Raw genomic sequence first — 20417 nt, forward strand, 5'->3', positions numbered from 1 at the left:
CACCAGGTTAGAGTGGCAGCGGCCATGCGGTGTGAAGCGTTTGTGTGGCCTGTGCAGAGAGGAGAGAACAGGGATAGACAGACACATAGTTGACAGGCTACAGGAGAGGCTACCTTATGCAAAGCACAAAACTGAGCTGAGTGTGCATGATGGCTGCATACTCTGGGGTTCCAGAGTGGTTATTTCACCCCCTGGCCGTTCACAGATCATCTCCCGGATTAAAAATTTAGCCAGATCTTACATCTGGTGGCCTAACATGGATCAGGACGTAGAAAACAAAGTGAAATCCTGTTCTGAGTGCCAGATCAACCAGAAGATGGCGCCACCCGCGCCAGTACATTTGTGTGAGTGGCCTGACCACCCATGGTCCAGGCTGCACATAGACTTTGCAGGCCCTTTCATGGGCCACATGTTTCTTGTCATGGTGGACGTGCACTCCAAGTGGCTGGAGGCTCACATCATGAGCAACATCACAGCGACCACAACCATCGAAAAGCTTCGGCAGGTGTTTGCAACTCATGCCTCACTCTCTTATGTCTGATGAGTCAGACACAACAACCTTTACCTGTGACTTGTTCCAAGAATTTATGCAGAGAAACGGGATTCGCCATGTCCGCAGCACTCCGTTTCAACCAGCCTGAAACGGCTTAGCGGAACGTGCTGTGCTGACACTGAAAGAGGGGCTCAAAAGGATGACTGGGGGAACCATCACAACTAAGCCTTCTCGGTTCTTGTTCCAGTACTGCATCACGCCACAAACAACAACAGGACATGCTCCAGCTGAGATGTTGATGGGCAGAAAGCCTATAGCTCACCTGGATCTACTGCGTCCGAACATCAAAGCACGAGTGGAACGGAAGCAGGAGAAACAAAAAGAGAGACATGACGACAACGCGAGGGAATACCGTTAAAACCCAATGACAGGGTCTACAGCTGCAACTTCACAAGCAGCAAGCACTGGTTGCCAGGTATCATTCAGAGTGGTCCAGTCACCTTTGTAGTCAAATTGACTGATGGTCGAGTCATGCGCAGACACCAGGACCACATCCGCCTGCGCTATGACAAAGAAAATAAAATAAATTCCGACGGAACAGCTGCGGGTGGTAGTATACAAGTTAAAACCCCACAGGAAACTGTGTCTGAGGAACAGGGGCATTCAGTGGTTCCAGCAGAGGGAGATGTACAGAGGGGACTACTACTAGGAGCCGGGACTGGTATCTGTTTTTTTTTTTTTTTTGGGGGGGGGGGGGGATTTAAATTATGTGTTAAATATGTTGGGTCGTAATTTGAATTTAGGGTGGGACCCTCATTTTAAGGAGGGGGGGGGTGTCACGGCTCCTCCTCTGCAGTGCAGGGGCGGTTCCTCCTGCAGGCAGAGGAGAGTCGTGTGTGATTGGAGCCACCTGGGCTCAGGGTATTTAACTTCTATGGGCTAGGTGGGACGCCTACTCAACAGCCAGTGTAATCCCGTGGCGGGATATTCAAATACCTCAAAAATGCAAAAACTTCAATTTTTCAAACATATGACTATTTTACACCATTTTAAAGACAAGACTCGTTAATCTAACCACACTGTCCGATTTCAAAAAGGCTTTACAACGAAAGCAAAACATTAGATTATGTCAGCAGAGTACCCAGCCAGAAATAATCAGACACCCATTTTTCAAGCTAGCATATAATGTCACATAAACCCAAACCACAGCTAAATGCAGCACTAACCTTTGATGATCTTCATCAGATGACAACCCTAGGACATTATGTTATACAATACATGCATGTTTTGTTCCATCAAGTTCATATTTATATCAAAAACCAGCTTTTTACATTAGCATGTGACTAGCATGTGACTAGCATTCCCACCGAACACTGCCGGTGAAATTATTAACCTGTTGGGGATAGGGGGCAGTATTTGCACGGCCGGATAAAAAACGTACCCGATTTAATCTGGTTACTACTCCTGCCCAGTAACTAGAATATGCATATAATTATAGGCTTTGGATAGAAAACACCCTAAAGTTTCTAAAACTGTTTGAATGGTGTCTGTGAGTATAACAGAACTCATTTGGCAGGCAAAAACCTGAGAAGATTTCATGCAGGAAGTGGCCTGTCTGACAAGGTGTCGTTCTTCTTGTCTCTGTTTATTGAAGAGTGTGGATCTTAGCTGTACCGTGACACTTCCTACGGCTGCCATAGGCTCTCAGAAGGCGGCAAAATGCTGAATCGTGGCTTTGCAGGCTCTGGCTGAAACAAAGTAGCGCGTTTGGGTAGTGGCTGGTTACAGTACTGTGAGACTCAGGCTCGTGCCCGCGTCGACCGAAAGCTTTGTTTTTTTTCCTCTGTTTAGCTAAATGGACATTCCCGGTCGGAATATTATCGCTTTTTTACGAGAAAAATGGCATAAAAATGGATTTTAAACAGCGGTTGACATGCTTCGAAGTACGGTAATGGAATATTTAGATTTTTTTTGTCACGAATTGCGCCATGCGCGCGACCCTGATTTACCATTTCGGATAGTTTCTGGAACGCACGAACAAAACGCCGCTATTCGGATATAACGATGGATTATTTTGGACCAAACCAACATTTGTTATTGAAGTAGCAGTCCTGGGAGTGCATTCTGACGAAGACAACAAAAGGTAATCAAACTTTTCTAATAGTAAATCTGATATTGGTGAGTGCTAAACTTGCCGGGTGTCTAAATAGCTAGCCCGTGATACAATACATGCATGTTTTGTTCAATCAAGTTCATATTTATATCAAAAACCAGCTCTTTACATTAGCATGTGACGTTCAGAACTAGCATACCCCCCGCAAACTTCCGGCGAATTCACTAACAATTTACTAAATTACTCACGATAAACGTTCACAAAAAGCATAACAATTATTTTAAGAATTATAGATACAGAACTCCTCTATGCACTCGATATGTCCGATTTTAAAATAGCTTTTTGGTGTACATAGCCCAGGCATCACGGGCTAGCTATTTAGACATCCGGCAAGTTTAGCACTCACCAATATCAGGTTTACTATTATAAAAGTTTGATTACCTTTTGTTGTCTTCGTCAGAATGCACTCCCAGGACTGCTACTTCAATAACAAATGTTGGTTTGGTCCAAAATAATCCATCGTTATATCCGAATAGCGGCGTTTTGTTCGTGCGTCCCTGACACTATCTGAAATGGTAAATCAGGGTCGTGCGCATGGCGCAATTCGTGACAAAAAAAATCTAAATATTCCATTACCGTACTTCGAAGCATGTCAACCGCTGTTTAAAATCCATTTTTATGCCATTTTTCTCGTAAAAAAGCGATAATATTCCGACCGGGAATCTCCTTTTAGCTAAACAGAGGAAAGTAAACAAAGCTTTCGGTCGACGCGGGCACGAGCCTGAGTCTCACAGTACTGTAACCAGCCACTACCCAAACGCGCTACTTTTTTTCAGCCAGAGCCTGCAAAGCCACGATTCAGCTTTTTACCGCCTTCTGAGACCCTATGGCAGCCGTAGGAAGTGTCACGGGACAGCTAAGATCCTCACTCTTCAATAAACAGAGACAAGAAGAACGACACCTTGTCAGACAGGCCACTTCCTGCCTGAAACCTTGTCAGGTTTTTGCCTGCCAAATGAGTTCTGTTATACTCACAGACACCATTCAAACAGTTTTAGAAACTTTAGGGTGTTTTCTATCCATATGTAATAAGTATATGCATATTCTAGTTACTGGGTAGGAGTGGTAACCAGATTAAATCGGGTACGTTTTTTATCCAGCCGTGAAAATACTGCCCCCTAGCCATAACAGGATAACATAATGTCCTAGGGTTGTCATCTGATGAAGATCATCAAAGGTTAGTGCTGCATTTAGCTGTCTTCTGGGTTTTTGTGACATTATATGCTAGCTTGAAAAATGGGTGTCTGATTAATTCTGGCTTGGTACTCTGCTGACATAATCTAATGTTTTGCTTTCGTTGTAAAGCCTTTTTGAAATCAGACAGTGTGGTTAGATTAACGAGAGTCTTGTCTTTAAATAGCTGTAAAATAGTCATATGTTTGAGAAATTGAAGTAATAGCATTTCTAAGGTATTTGAAAATCGATCCACTGGATTAGACTGGCTGTTGCGTAGGTGGGACGAATTCGTCCCGCCTAGCCCAGAGAGGTTAAATTACTCACGATAAACATTCACAAAAAACATAACAATTATTTTAAGAATTATAGATACAGAACTCCTCTATGCACTCGCTGTGTCCGATTTTAAAATGGCTTTTCGGTGAAAGCACATTTTGCAATATTCTCAGTAGATAGCCCGGCATCACAGGGCTAGCTATTTAGACACCCAGCAAGTTTAGCACTCACCAAAGTCAGATATACTATAAGAAATTTTTTATTACCTTTGCTGTTCTTCGTCAGAATGCACTCCCAGGACTTCTACTTCAATAAGAAATGTTGGTTTGGTCCCAAATAATCCATTGTTATATCCAAATAGCGGCGTTTTGTTCGTGCGTTCAAGACACTATCCGAAAGGGTAAATAAGGGTGACGAGCATGGCGCATTTCGTGACAAAAAAATTCGAAATATTCCATTACCGTACTTCGAAGCATGTCAACCGCTGTTTAAAATCAATTTTTATGCCATTTTTCTCGTAAAAAAGCGATAATATTCCGACCGGGAATCTGCGTTTAGGTAAAAAGAGGAAAGAAAATAAAGCACGGGGTCGACTCGTGCACGCGCCTGAGTCTCAGAGTACTCTGATCGGCCACTTGCCAAACGCGATAATGTGTTTCAGCCAGAGGCTGCCTCGATATCATTCAGCTTTTTCCCGGGCTCTGAGAGCCTATGGGAGCCGTAGGAAGTGTCACGTTACAGCAAAGATCCTCAGTCTTCAATAAAAAGAGCCAAGATGAACAACAACTTGTCAGACAGGCCACTTCCTGTACAGAATCTTCTCAGGTTTTTGCCTGCCATATGAGTTATGTTATACTCACAGACACCATTCAAACAGTTTTAGAAACTTTAGGGTGTTTTCTATCCAAAGCCAATAATTATATGCATATTCTTGTTACTGGGCAGGAGTAGTAACCAGATTAAATCGGGTACGTTTTTTATCCGGCCGTGTCAATACTGCCCCCTAGCCCTAACAGGTTAACAAACTGCTCCACTTACCTCTCTCTCGCTTGGCTTGCTCTCTCTCGCCCTGATCCTCCAGGTATGATCCTGTTTTGTTTGTTCCTTTGTTGGTTTATTTAGTTTCCACTCAGTCATGTTTACACACATATTCACGCCTCCATGCACCCTACATACACCCTACATTATGACATTTCCACACCTCATTCCTTTTTCTTTGTTTAGAATTAATAGTTTTGTTTTATAATAAAGAACTTTTCGAATTGGCCTATTATTGACATTGACCGTGACCTTTCCCCTTGGATGATGTCATCACCCCGAGTTGGATCTGTACAATGGGACTCTACCACATGTTGAATGGGCTGTATTTTTTACAATGACGGCCTACCCTGGCCAAACCCGGATGACACTGGGCCAATTGTGCGCTGCCCTATGGGAATCCCATTCACAGCCGGATGTGATACAGCCTGGATTCGAATCAGGGACTGTAATGACGCCTCTTGCAACTAAGATGCAGTGTGTTAGACCGCTGCGCCACTCGGGAGCCGGGTGTACATGGCTGTACTCCTTTTATTTCTTAGGTTGAAAGTAATATTGAAATGAGTGTAGGCATTCCTTGTCAAGTTACTACAATAAATGTGTTATATTATGAATAGGTCTTTTTATAAAATGTAAAAAAAAATATATGGATGTGTTATTTAATTGAGTTGTATATGGTGTGGATGTACTGTAATGTAATTGGAAACATGGCAGAGATGTGATTCTCCCATTGTGTCCGTTCCAGACGACCGCCACAGAGTCAAGCTCCACCCACTCCTGGGAGACCCCAACTCTGACTACATCAATGCCAACTACATAGACGTAAGTCTCACACCTTCTTTTCTGCTCAGAATCCTTTCCAATCAGTGTTATACTGGGAAACTCATCAAGTCATTACTAATCCCTTTCTGAAAAACCACCGTCCATTTCACAGTATTTTGTGTCGCCCTAAGCAATCCGGTGCCCCAGATTTACCTGTGAGAGGATATTCCTGTTCCTGGAAACACCAGGTTCCACCCAACCCCCATCCAACTACAAACCTTCCTCTTGGCATTCTAGCCAGATGCCATGTCTGTTTGGTGACTACCTCTACAGCCCTTATCCAACGCTATTAATAGACAATAAATTAATTTTATAATACCAAGTCCTGGAGGTAAAGCCCTTTGTAAAATCCCCCAATACCTCTGAATTGAATAGACTGGGTTGATGTTGTTCAATCCCTGGATGGATGGGGAGCAGGTCTGTGACATGATCTCTTTGGCTGCTCACCTTCACTTCACTGTACTTCTTGTTTCCATCTGCATCAACTAGAATGTGTCACCCGTAGAGCAACATGCATCATCCATTTGTTGGACTGTACACTCATGAATGTACATTATTCCATCATAAGAGACAAACTTGTCTAAAACGCCTCGTCGGAAAGGTGAAAGCACTCCTTTTACATCGTTTAGCCAGGAGAGATAGAGAGTGGACTTGTGCAGGAGAAATGCTTTTAGGGGACTTCATTAGCATAGAGTGGGCACTTGAGAAGGCCGTCCTATTTTGACTCCTGCCTTTGTGAGGGTGCCAATTAGTGTCAGGGCACAGGGAGACCAAGCATCATTAGAGACATGCGACTCAATGCTTGGGTGCTGCCTGCTGTAGTGCCAAGTTGGCCCCTGACAAGGCTAGCCCTGGCCCTGAATGATGAATACGTTGCCACAGGGGAGTACTTGTGGAGAGCCCATTACTATTTCACCAGAGGTTACATGGAAAAGTTTAGCCTCTCTCTGAAATCTGTTTTCTGTTTGTTAAAGCAGAGGTTGAAGAAGTGCGAGCTCTCAGATTGTTTTTCTCTTTAGCATTTGATTTGATCTCTTTGTCACTCATCGCCTGGCTGTGTGTGTGTGTGTGGGGGGGGGGGGGGGGGGGGTATACACTATTGTGCTGTATGTATAAGCATGCTTGGCAGCTGCCTGTGTTTGTCATGTGTTGTGGTACATACAGTGCAGTATTTTCCATCACCACACTCAGCAAGTAAACCCGGCTGAATGCTACAGTATATGCCTCTAATTTGTTCAATAGGGAGACCGTCCAAAGCAATACACACACGGCAGCATGAACAAATGCACGTACGCATGCTCACACACACACAAAACACACACTCAGTCACACACCCACATACTGTATGTAAACAAGCACCATTCTCTATACAGGTTATCCTCCTGACTGCAACCTTTAACTCCTTAGATTTCTCAATCTTATTTCATTAACTAGCTTCTATCTCTTCTCTCTTCTTTTTCTACTACCTTCCCCACCTACTCGACTTTGGACCCTGTAGATTCGGATTAACAGGGAAGTAAGTACTTCACTGCTCTTTCTTCTGTCTGCCATCCCTTTCTTTTCCCTCTTTTCCAATCAGTACATCCCTCCTTCAAAATTCAAACTCTTCAGTCTAGTGTTTGGGAGCCCTGATTCAGAGTTGGCACAATGCAAGCTGCTCCAAGGTATCACAATGTTCAGATTGCAGCAGAGTGAAGAAACTCTGAGGGTTGCCATATCTTTTCCTTTTATCTGCCATTAAATCTTAGATGTTTGTCTCTTTCTACCTGAGCCATGTTCAAACTTCAAGCCAGTAGCTCATCATGCAGAAGAATAACCAGAGCACCATTGCACTCTGGCAATACCATGTTCAACATTGAACAAATTGGAAGCGTTGAAAGAGGTAATGTGAATAGCGACCCTTTTCTCGACCATACCTGAATCAAAGATAAATCAAAGATAACCATTAAGTAAAGAGGAATGCACGTTTGAAGGAGCTCCCATATCTGCTGAAGATGAGACTGCCTAATGGCCCATTGTATGTGTGACCTGTAAGCAAATAGAGCTGTGTCATCATCACCATACCCACTGGCATGCCATGTCATCTCCAGCATGTGACAAGTGTCCCTGTGTTGTTATATTACTTGTGCTTACATGAGGTCAAAGCTCTTATGGTTGCCACTATGACTGGTTGAGGTGGAGGTGTGTGAATGCCATGGACATGCTGATTGTGCTGCCCAGGGTCCCAGCGAATCGTGGGTAGTTGGGCTCACTGCACCCATTCACTGTGACAGTCATTCAACTCCATTACACACTTGTCCCTTTTGCGTTTCACTGCGTATACCTGCATTTCTGCACTTTTTTTGAGGGTGACACAGAACAGATGCCAGGTTCTCTTTCTAGGGGGAAGTAATAATGAGTTATGATCTGTCGACAAACTACTTCTTATAGCCTACTGTACAGTGATGTGGTCCCCGCCTCTTCACGGCATCGTCACCCATAAACACTTCCACCATAAGGAGATATTTTGGCAGATTGTCAAACATTCTTTGATATAAATGGTCTCCTGTTGATTCACTCTGCATGCAAGTTGTACAACTTCATCTGAGCAATCATTGTGGCTATGAATATATATGTGACCGACCGTCTCGATTCGGGGTTATGTAGCAAAATTTGAAATCGTGTTTTTTACATTGGATAAAAGTAGAGACTCAGAGCTAGAAAATGGTATATCATACAGTACAGTTGAGGAACAATGGGAAAGTAATTCTGCTTTGAAAGTTGATAAACTTGTAACCTCACGTTTGAGAATATGGCACTTGAATATTTTGGTAAACCTACTGGAGAGCTCTTCTTTGTCTACACCCATTCAACATTGTTCTCACCCTCTTAAAACTTAGCACCACCCTTCTCTTTAAGGATTCACATGTGAGGCCATGTACTAAACATCCAAAGATTTCAAGACTAAAGGCTGGTTTATACTATGGGTGTATTCGTAAATTCAATCTGGTGTGCCAGAGTGCACCCTGGGCGTTCGTAAACTCAGAGCGTTGTCAGATTGTCCGTTCGTAAATTCAGAGCGTTTCGATCTCTGAGTTTTCAGAGAGCTCACTGGACGCTCTGGCCGAGGAGTAGGGTTGATCCGAGTGTTCTGACCTAACAGCAGTCAAGCTCACAAGCTAACTGGCTAACATTGGCTAGCTTGCTAGCTACTTCCAGACACAGACAACAGCTCACTCAGACCATTGTACTCGCCCTAGCAGAGCTGGTTAGGCTGTTTTTATGTTATCCAGAGCGTTGGTGACTTTAACTGCGCTGCTGGCAACAATTTAATGACGCTTTTTTTTGCCGACAACGGTCATATTCAACTGGTGTTGAGCGTTCATAAATTTGTCAGTTATTTTGCACTCTGGCACACTCCGATGAGAGTGCTCTGAAATCGTTCATAAATTTGTCAATTATTCTGCACTCTGGCACACTCCGATGAGAGTGCTCTGAAATCGGATTAGATAGCTGGAGCGAATTTACCAGCTATGTGTATCGACAGTTGTCGCAGTGACATCATGAACGTTCTATTGAAATGGTTACTTGCATAGTAGAGTATTTTGTTTAGACATGTAGCTAGCTAGCTAAACAATGAACCATAATCCCAACTCATAACATTACCCTGTATGAATCTGCAGGTAGCTAACCAACCAGGTTCAATGTTAGCTTGCTAACATCAGGCTATAACTATCAAATTAAATGGCTCTGAGATACGAATAATATTACTACGCAGATCATAAACGTAACGTTTGCTAGCAAGCCAGCCAGCTTATGTTAGCTAGCTAGCTAACAGTACGCTTTAACTTGAAATGAAAATGACTTTCTAACAAAATTAGAGACGTGTAATATCTGAAAATGTAGCTAGCTAGACTATCTTACCCATATACATGGATGGACGCTTCTTCCTCTGTCACGGAAGCCATGGTTGCCCTTAGTTTGAAGATGCAATCCAGAGACATGTGTTTTATACAGCCTTCTGTGTGTTCTCTTTTCGACTCCCTTTGCTTATTTGCAGTCAAAGGCCAGAATTTTCTCCATCTCCTTAGCTATCATACTGTAATTCCCCTGGGCATTCCACTGATTTCAAAACTCGGTCCTCCAGAAAGTGGAGAGCAACACTTTGATATCGTTCAAAAAAGCAGTGTTAGAAAGGATTACCTACAAATACTGACCAGCTCATGTTATAGACAGAGAAGCGTGCTACATGGCAGACCAATCCGAACTCATCTCTCGGCATGTCCAGCCCATCCATTATCTCAGCCAATCAGGGCTAGCGGGAAGGTTCCTGACTTTTTCCATGCTTAACCAACTAGGCTCGTAATTTAACAATTGTATTCATATTTACAGATGACATACAAATTTGTTATTAAGGCACATGAAAGTTCCAGAAGGGATTTCTGCCAAAAAACACATTTGGAAAATTTAAAAAAAAAAGTTTCTCCTGTGAAGTAGTTTCCTTGAAACGAGTCACATATATTTAGTGAATCCCTTTTTTTCAAGGTTGCTTTTTCCTCTTTTGGTTGAGCACCGTATCTCCACTGTATCTAGATATTACCCCCCCCCCCCCCCCCGCCCACCACCACCACACACACACACACACACACACACACACACACAAAAAAAAGTTAATCTCAACTTACTGTTGCGAGTTAGAAAAGTAGAATACACAAAGTGCAATTTCAAAATTTGGCTCTGCATCAGCAGTGTTTCTCGTTATCTCAGTCACTGATAGTAAGTCAATTAGCCCATGTCAGCTAAAATGTTGTAGATCGCTAAGTTAGTTTAGCAGCCAGCTATCTAAATTTGTTATCGTGATCGAATTACCAGCCTCCATTGATTTTGTTAGTCAGTCTCACTCAGATATCATATTAAAAACTGCTAACGTTTCTCACCATCCTATTGCAAAATGTGTAGAATTGCAGGAAATTATCTGTCGAACAGCTCATTTTTTTTCTCTCCCCCCAATGGCCAAATGTGTCGAATTACAGTAAATTTGCTTTAAAACTGTCAAATTTCCTCTACATCCCATTGCAAAAATGTTTAGAATTTCTCTAAATCTGCTAAAAACATGAAAAATATTCAGTATATTGGAGCAGTAAACCAACTCTGATAATACAAGGAGAACGTATTATTTTGTGCATTGTGTTGAATAATGAAATCCGATTGCTATTTCTATGGGACTTAAACGTAGCGTAGTATTCTGAAAAGCATAATTTTGATGGGTAAAGTGGATGTTCTGAATCACTCAAACAACTGCTGGGACTACAGTCTCTCTCTCATCTCTCTCAATGCCAGAATGTTGTCTCATTCTGTTATATCGTAACCATGTTTGTTGTGACGTCTGTGTGGGGGGATTTGCACATGCTTTTAGAAGTTGATGGCAGCTTTTAGGTAAAGCCTGACATGCAATGGAACTCTTTTTCTCAGGTGTCATAATTAGCTGTGCTTTTGGGAGGGGTCTATTTAGCATGCACACCAAACTGTAGGCATACTGGGTGTCTGATGGCACATATTTTCTCTGGAATTTTTGTGAGTGGTGTTGGAATGACAGGAAACATGTTACTGAGGGAATTGGACAGTAGTGAGAAGGAAGGGTGATCCTTGCTAGAAGAGAGGGAGGGAGAGGAGAAGGAGGGAGGAGAAGGAGAGAAAGCGCTGTCTGAGGCACAGATGGCATACTCAGCATGTCATCCCTGTTCTCTTTTTCAGGGCTACCATCGATCCAACCACTTCATAGCCACTCAGGGTGAGTATTCCGCCATGTCTGGAGTTGGGTGCTTGTGTGTGGGATTGTGTGTTTTTGTGTGATAAATTGAGGTTCACCAACCTACCCAATGAACTTCCACGTAGGATCTAGCAACAGTGACACATCATGCTCATGTATACATCAGTTTCCTTTTTGGGTGCGTGCATATTTGGATGTGTAGATACACACCCTAGCATCAGTTAGACCCTCTCCTAGTAGAGAGAGAGAGAGACTCTGTTTCACCTGTCACTTCTCATACTGAGCCACTGTTCGCTGGCACAGACCAATGAACACTGCTATGAAGCACTGTACAGCACAAATTTAATTACAGTAGGGCATGTGACCTGACCAGGAAAAACTCTTCGGCCCTACTTATAACCTAGCTGCATGTACCTTGAACCTGTGTCCAAGAAAAGTGACTTAGTACAGTAGTATCGGTTCACGTGGTCAGGAAACAATCCTGGCCCTAGTCATATTGATAATTTGTATTTATAGCAAACTGTTTTTGACTGAGATGGTTGTGATGGTTTTACCTTTCTGTCCCATAGGGCCCAAGCAGGAGACAGTGTATGACTTCTGGAGGATGGTGTGGCAGGAGAACTGCTTCAGCATTGTCATGATCACTAAACTGGTAGAGGTAGGCAGGGTGAGTCTCACACTCACACCTCTCTCATCATACACACCTATCCCCAGCACCATTGCTTCCATCTATCCGGCCATCTATCCGGCCATCCATCCATATATATATATATATAAGCACAAAAGGGGACACAATTCAATTTTCTCTACTGTATTCAGGTCCCTTGCTATTTGCTCAGACAGACATCATTGTTAGAGTAATTGAAACACCAGCAGAATGTAAATGCTATAGTAAGAGTCCCATTATTTTCTTCTGAAGTCATAAACATAGACATAGTGGTTAGGATGACAAAATGTTTCTATCAATATCACTACATGAACTTTGCTGTTCCCTCCTAGCGCTGGATTGTTTGTCAGCTGAATCAAAATAACATCTAACCTAAATTTAAAAAATACTAAATCCTTTGTGCTTTAATGGAAAACATTAGTGGTGGCCCAGTTCTAGATATTATGTTCCCCATCATTAAAGACTATTATAGTTACCTCCTCTATCTATGGAAGAATTGGTTGATTTTGTTGGAGCTGAATTTAAGTATAATTGTTCTGTGTCTTCTTTCCTTAAATGTATTTAATGCAGAGCAGTAGCTAGCATAATTCACCAACAAGGAACACTGGTTGGTCAAACACATGTCAAACACATTTCTGTGACTATCATTGTATGCACGTTTGATCAAATGTTATTTGTCTCTGTTGACCAGGTGAAATGCTGTAAATACTGGCCTGATGACAGTGAGATGTATGGAGACATCAAGATTACACTGCTGAAGACGGAAACACTTTCAGAGTACACAGTTCGTACTTTTGCCATGGAGAGGGTAAGTCCAACCATTCTGTACCTGCACATTTTTTACATTGAGTCAAATCCCAGCTATTACTAAGCATCTTTCTCTCATTCTTTCCTTATTTTGGTTTCTTATGGCTTCACTGCTTAGACATACCATGATGGCATTGTTTCTTCAGCCAGCGTTTCCAGGCAGTTTTCTATTAAAGAGTCTGTGATGTTTATCAGTCCAACTGAACTGAACCAGCATTCAATCTGTCTCAATTAGGTGATTCTGTTGTGAATGCATCCTACCCAGAGAACATGGCTCCACAGAGGCCTTTTTGACTCTGTGTGATAAAGGCACTTGGCTGACAAATAGCAGCCTGTCTCTGACTAGAGAGAGGTGATAGTAAGAAATAATACTCTGGCTCTATGGTTCTTTCCTCTCCTTTGTTACTGAGTTGGCCCCTGTACCAGTCTCCTTCCCAATACTCATAAACATTGCAGAGACAGCAGCAGTTGGCATACACTGATTTGAGTAGACAGTGTCTTACTGCCTGATGATGCATAAATACGATGTAGAGAGATTAGAATAAACAACAGCTCCTGATGTACAGACCGATGTGACTCAGAGACGATGATCATCGAGGGCCCTCTGATTAAATATGCCTGCAGTGAGAGGATTTAATAACTCAAGCTACTTAAACTCCCCCCCCCCCCCCCCCTCTCCCACACCGCTGAGGCACTGCTGCTTCTACAATGACTGCGCTTGAAGTCTTCGTTGCTCTCAGTGGACCATCCTGTCAATCAACGCCAGGGTCTCTCCATGGAGCGGCTCAGAGCAACACTGCGGAGTGACAGTGGCACAAACACAGCATTATTGTTTCACTGTTGCCGCCACTCTCCGTGGGAGCACTACTGTACGCCACTTATCAAGCAGAGATTTTAGGAGAAGTTGACAGTTTGTTTTCAATGAGCCAAGTCTTCTGAGTACATTTTTGGGGGGTCTCTCTCTCTCTCTCTCTCTCTCTCTCTCTCTCTCTCTCTCTCTCTCTCTCTCTCTCTCTCTCTCTCAATATTGTCTTTACTTTGTCAACTCGGCTCATGTAGTCCATGCTTCACTGTAGCTGTACCGTACTGTAGGTGTACTCAACAATAGTGTCAATTTGTTGCTGGATATCTTGTCATTTAGAAAAAATGAAAAGCTGAAATGTCTTGAGTCAATACGTATTCAACCCCTTTGTTATGGCAAGCCTAAATAAGTTCAGAATATAACATTTATTTTAACAAGTCACATAATAAACTCAGCAACAAAAAAAGTCCTCTCACTGTCAACTGCGTTTATTTTCAGCAAACTTAACATGTGTAAATATTTGTATGAACATAACAAGATTCAACAACTGAGACATAAACTGAACAAGTTCCACAGATATGTGACTAACAGAAATTGAATAATGTGTCCCTGAACAAAGGGGGGGGGGTCAAAATCAAAAGTAACAGTGAGTATCTGGTGTAGCCACCAGCTGCATTAAATAATGCAGTGCATCTCCTCCTCATGGACTGCCCCAGATTTGCCAGTTCTTGCTGTGAGATGTTACCCCACTCTTCCACCAAGGCACCTGCAAGATCCCGGGCATTTCTGGGGGGAATGGCCTTAGCCCTCATCCTCCGATCCAACAGATCGAGCAGTATGGCTGATGGCATTGTCATGTCAGGATGAGCCTGCAGGATGGGTACCACATGAGGGAGGAGGATGTCTTCCCTGTAACGCACAGCGTTGAGATTGCCTGCAATGACAACAAGCTCAGTCCGATGATGCTGCGACACACCGCCCATAACGGACCCTCCAAATCGATCCCGCTCCAGAGTACAGGCATCGGTGTAACGCTCATTCCTTCGACGATAAACACGAATTAGACCATCAGTGAAGAGCACTTTTTGTCAGTCCTGTCTGGGTTTGGTGAGTTTGTGCCCATAGGCGATGTTGTTGCCGTTGATGTCTGGTGAGGACCTGCCTTACAACAGGCCTACAAGCCCTCAGTCCAGCCTCTCTCAGCCTATTGCAGACAGTCTGAGCACTGATGGAGGGTTTGTGCGTTCCTGGTGTAACTCAGACAGTTGTTGTTGCCATCCTGTACCTGTCCCGCAGGTGTGATGTTCGGATGTACCGATCCTGTGCAGGTGTTGTTACACGTGGTCTGCCACTGTGAGGACGATCAGCTGTCCGTCCTGTCTCCCTGTAGCGCTGTCTTGGGCGTCTCACAGTACGGACATTGCAATTTATTGCCCTGGCCACATCTGCAGTCCTCATGCCTCCTTGCAGCATGCCTAAGGCACTTTCACGCAGATGAGCAGGGACCCTGGGCATCTTTCTTTTGGTGTTTTTCACAGTCAGTGGAAAGGCCTTTTTAGTGTCCTATGTTTTCATAACTGTGGCATTGCCTACCGTCTGTCTGTAAGCTGTTAGTGTCTCAACGACTGTTCCACAGGTGCGTGTTCATTAATTGTTTATGGTTCATTGAACAAGCATGAGAAACAGTGTTTAAATCCTTTACAATGAAGATATGTGAACTTATTTAGATTTTTACGAATTATCTTTGGAAGACAGGGTCCTGAAAAAGGGACGTTTCTTTTTTTGCTGAGTTTACATTGCATGGATTCACTCTGTGTGCAATAATAGTGTTTAACATGATTTTGAATGACTACCTCGTCTCTGTACCCCACACATACAACTATCTGTAATGTCCCTCAGCCGAGCAGTGAATTTCAAACACAGATTCTTCCGCAAAGACCAGGGAGGTTTTCCAATGCCTCGCAAAGAAAGGCACCTATTGGTAGATGGGTATAAACAAAACAGACATTAAATATCCCTTTGCGCATGGGTGAAGTTATTAATTACACTTTGGATGGCGTATCAATACATCCAGTCACTACAAAGATGCAGGTGTCCTCCCTAACTCAGTTGCCAGAGAGGAAGGAAACCGCGCAGGGGTTTCACCATGATGCCAATGGGAATTTTATAAGAGTTTAATGGCTGTGATAGGAGAAAACTGAGGATGTTTCAACGACATTGTAGTTACTCCACAATACTAACCTAATTGACAGAGTGAAAATAAGGAAGTCTGTACAGCAGGGATGTTGCTAAGTCTATTTTAGGGGGGCTTTAGCAAACAAGCTGTATGTGACACACTGATGTGCAAATGCACAGATGCATTTGCCACAGAACTTGGACAGAACCAAAGCACTGTGAAATTCACAATATTCCAGAGGCAGATGCAGCAAGAAAGCACAAACAAAGGAACATGGGAGATTTTGTGGTGGAGACTTCCTTGGGTTTAGGCACAGAATTGTCATGTTCCCAAACAATGAAAACAGAGTTGTTGCTTCCCTGCTTGGACAGGATGGTTTGTGAGCTTGACCAGCGATTCTCAACTGTAGATGCAGGTCTGCTCAAAGGCATACAGGCATGCAGCCCCAACTCAAACTTCCTAGATACATCATGCTTAACGGAGTTTACCAAGCGCTACCTGTATTGATGTTAAAACAGAAGAGATGTTGGTGGCCAGAAACTTTCTTGCCCGGAAAAGAGAGGCTAGATGTCCTCCCAAAGATATGCTTGCTGTGCATAACCTCCTGGATGACGATATGTTTCCTTCTCCGAAGGAAAAGTTCCCTCACAATTCCTGTGAGCAGCTGCTCCTGTGAAAGGTCCTTTAGTGCACTGCGCCGTATGCACTCCTGGTTGCGTAAGACAATGGGTCAGAAAAGGCTTGCAAGTCTTGCAGCCATGTCCATTGAGGGTAAAGCGCTTGGGCCACTAAGCCACAATAGTGTCATTGACCGCTTTGCCACCTTTAAAAATAGGAGGTACACTTTGATGCGTCCACCCACAAAATACGCATGAAAAGAGAGAAGCAGAAAAGAGCAGTTGTGTAATATAGTATTATTTGTTTGGGAACTTCCTTTTTTTATCAGATTTTATTCCTAATTATTTATTTTTATTTTATTTTATTTAGCTCATTAGTTGAATTTAGTTTTACCCCATTGTGGATGATACTGTTTTTTTCTAATGGTATAATATGACCTGTCTGTCGGTCTGTCTGGTCTGTCGGGTCTGTCGGGTCTGTCGGGTCTGTCGGGTCTGTCGGGTCTGTCTGTCTGTCGACTTTCATTTCTTTATTTGGATAGAATTTAAGTAAGTCATATTAGATCAGTGTCTAACATGAACTAAGACGGGTATACTTTTAGCCAACCTTGACCAAAAATAACCTTATTTTACACCCGTTGTTACTCTAAAATAATTGATGAAAATACATTTTTGGGGGCTTTAAAAACAATCCTCGGGGAGTATGCCCAGACCCCCCTAAAAGAGGATTAGCCTCCCCTATCCATGAATCTCTAGTGACTAAAGTAATACTGCTAAACATGTGACAAAGCAATTAACATTTTGTTCGGAATACATAATGTTCTGTTTGGGTCAAATGCAATACAACACATTACTGAGTATCACTCTTCATATGTTCAAGCATATTGCTGGCTGCAGCATGTTATGGGTATGCCTGTAATCGTTAAGGTCTGGGGAGTTTCTCAGGATAAAAAATAAGCGGAATGCCGCTAAGCACAGGCAAAATCCTAAAGGAAAACCTGTTTGTCTGCTTTCCACCAGACATTGGGAGATGAATTCACCTTTCAACAGGACAATTTCAGTTGGACAATATCTCTTCACAACTGGCTATGTGATTATTGCAGTTCAATGGGTGTAACATTTGTTGACAATTTTGATACGTTTTGGAAACAAAACACGTTTTAGAAAGAGGATGAGATCCACCCAAATTGTTTGGGTTCCTGAATCCTTTCACAACATTATAAGACTGCGTTGAGACTGACTTATCAATGACCCAAGCCCAGCTCAGTTAATCCCTACCATTGTGATGCTGAGTTGTCATAAGGTTTCAGAAAATGTACATTATACCAGGGGCGTTGGAAGACACAATGTATGTAACCTAATTTATGTCCCTCTTACTGCTCTGAATGCCTCTGCTGATCCTACAGCTATTTTATGAAGTAATCATGTCCCTATGAACCAGATTTATATTGTTAGCACTGAGATGGTGTGCCCTAGTAGGAAGTCCACTGTGTGCCGCTCACCCTGCACTAACATAAAGAACGTGAGCACATCTAATGCTGCTAAGCTTCCCAGTAAAGCATTGAAAACAAGTAAGCAATTAGCCCACGTTAACATATGTAGATTAAGAAACCAGGTTCATGATATCAATAATTTGCTGGTAACGGATGACATTCATATTCTATCTCTGAAACTCACTTAGATAATACCTTTGATACAGTGGAAGCAATACAGGGTTATATCATTTACAGAAAAGACAGAAATGCCAGTGGAGGTGTTGCTGTTTATATTCAGAACCACATTCCTGTAAAGTTTAGAGAGGATCTCATGTTAAATACTGATTAAGTAATATTGCTACAGGCTAATCTGCCTCACTTAAAGCCCATTCTTGTGGGATGCTGCTATAGACCACCAAGTGCTAACAGTCAGTATTTGTATAACATCTGTGAAATGTTTGATAATATATGTGATACAGAGAGGTATATTTTCTGGGTGATTTAAATATTGACTGGCTTAAATCAAGCTGCCCACTCAAGAAAAAGCTTCAAACTGTAACCAGTGCCTGTAACCTGGTTCAGGTTATCAGTCAACATACCAGGGTAGTTACAAACAGCACAGGAATTATATCATCAACATTGATCACATCTTTACTAATTCTGCAGAAATTTGGTTTAAAGCGGTATCCAAATCCATTGGATGTAGTGATCACAATATAGTAGCCATATCTACGAAAACCAAAGTTCCAAATGCTCGGTCTAATATATAGTGTATAAGAGGTCATACAATAAGTTTTGAAGTGATTCCTATGTTATTGATGTAAAGAATATCTGACCAAACTATGAAAGACAAGCATTGTAATTTTGAATTCCGTAAAGTGAGTGTGGAAGAGGTGAAATAATTATTGTTTTCTATCAACAATGACAAGCCACCGGGGTCTGACAACTCGAAAGGAACATTTATGAGGATTATAGCGGACGATATTGGCACTCATATTTGCCAAATTTTAAATTTAAGCCTAATAGAAAGTGTGTGCATCCAAGCCTGCAGGGAAGCAAAAGTAATTCCGCTACCAAAGACTAGTAAAGCCCCCTTTACTGCCTCAAATGGCTGACCAATCAGCCTGTTACCAACCCTGAGTAAACCTTTGGAAAAAATTGTTTGACCAGGTACAGTGCTATTTTACAGTAAACAAATTGACAAGGGGAACTGGATGCATTCAACTGAAATGTGTCCTCCGCATTTAACCCAACCCCTCTGAATCAGAAATGTGTGGCGGGCTGCCGTAATCGACATTCACGTCTTCGGCGCCTGGGGAACAGTGGGTTAACTGCCTTGCTCAGGGGCAGAACAACAGATTTTTACCTTGTCAGCTCGGGGATTCGATCCAGCAACCTTTCAGTTACTGGCCCAATGCTCTAATCACTAGACTACCAGACTACTAGACTTTCAGCACGCTTATAGGGAAGGACATTCAACAAGCACAGCACTTACACAAATGACTGATTGGCTGAGAGAAACTGATGATAAAAAGATTGTGGGTGCTGTTTTGTTAGACTTCGTTGCGCTTTTTTACATGATCGATCATAGTCTGCTGCTGGAAAAAACGTATGTGTTATGGCTTTACAACCCCTGCTATATTGTGGATAATGAGTTACCAATCTAACAGAACACAGAAGGTGTTCTTTAATGGAAGCTTCTCCAACATAATCCAGGTAGAATCAGGAATTCCCCAGGGTAGCTGTCTAGGCCCCCTACTTTTTTCAATCTTAACTAACAACATGCCACTGGCTTTGAGTAAAGCCAGTGTGTCTATGTATGTAGATGACTCAACACTGTACATGTCAGCTACGACAGCGACTGAAATGCCTGCAGCATTTAACAAAGAGCTGCAGTTATTTTCAGAGTGGGTGGCAAGGAATAAGTTAGTCCTAAATATTTCAATAACTAAAAGAATTCTATTTGGGACAAATCATTTAGTAAACCCTAAACCTCAACTAAACCTTGTAATAAATAATTTGGAAACTGAGCAAGTGGAGGTGACTAAATTGCTTGGAGTAACCTTGGATTGTAAACTGTCGTATTCAAAACATATTGACACAAGAGTAGCTAAAATGGGTAGAAGTCTGTCCATAATGAAGTGCT

The 20417-nt window shown here is 42.6% G+C and overlaps 1 protein-coding gene across 7 annotated transcripts in view; it reads left to right on the plus strand.

Annotated features, from left to right (window-relative positions):
* ptprub (protein tyrosine phosphatase receptor type Ub) overlaps window positions 1-20417 on the plus strand; it is a 411243-nt gene that overhangs the window by 352236 nt on the left and 38590 nt on the right. For 5 of the 7 annotated variants that reach the window (XM_014169409.3, XM_082963807.1, XM_014169418.3 and 2 more), the window contains 5 exons: window positions 5902-5978; window positions 7477-7494; window positions 11712-11748; window positions 12297-12394; window positions 13086-13202. In XM_014169409.3, coding sequence (XP_014024884.1) covers window positions 5902-5978; window positions 7477-7494; window positions 11712-11748; window positions 12297-12394; window positions 13086-13202 — 347 coding nt within the window. The remainder of the gene's footprint in view (window positions 1-5901; window positions 5979-7476; window positions 7495-11711; window positions 11749-12296; window positions 12395-13085; window positions 13203-20417) is intronic. The other 2 variants (XM_014169427.3, XM_014169437.3) reach the window with 1 other exon arrangement.

The sequence above is a fragment of the Salmo salar genome, chromosome 02 (genome assembly GCF_965601325.2).
Source record: "Salmo salar chromosome 02, fSalSal1, whole genome shotgun sequence".
Taxonomy (NCBI): Eukaryota; Metazoa; Chordata; class Actinopteri; order Salmoniformes; family Salmonidae; genus Salmo; species Salmo salar.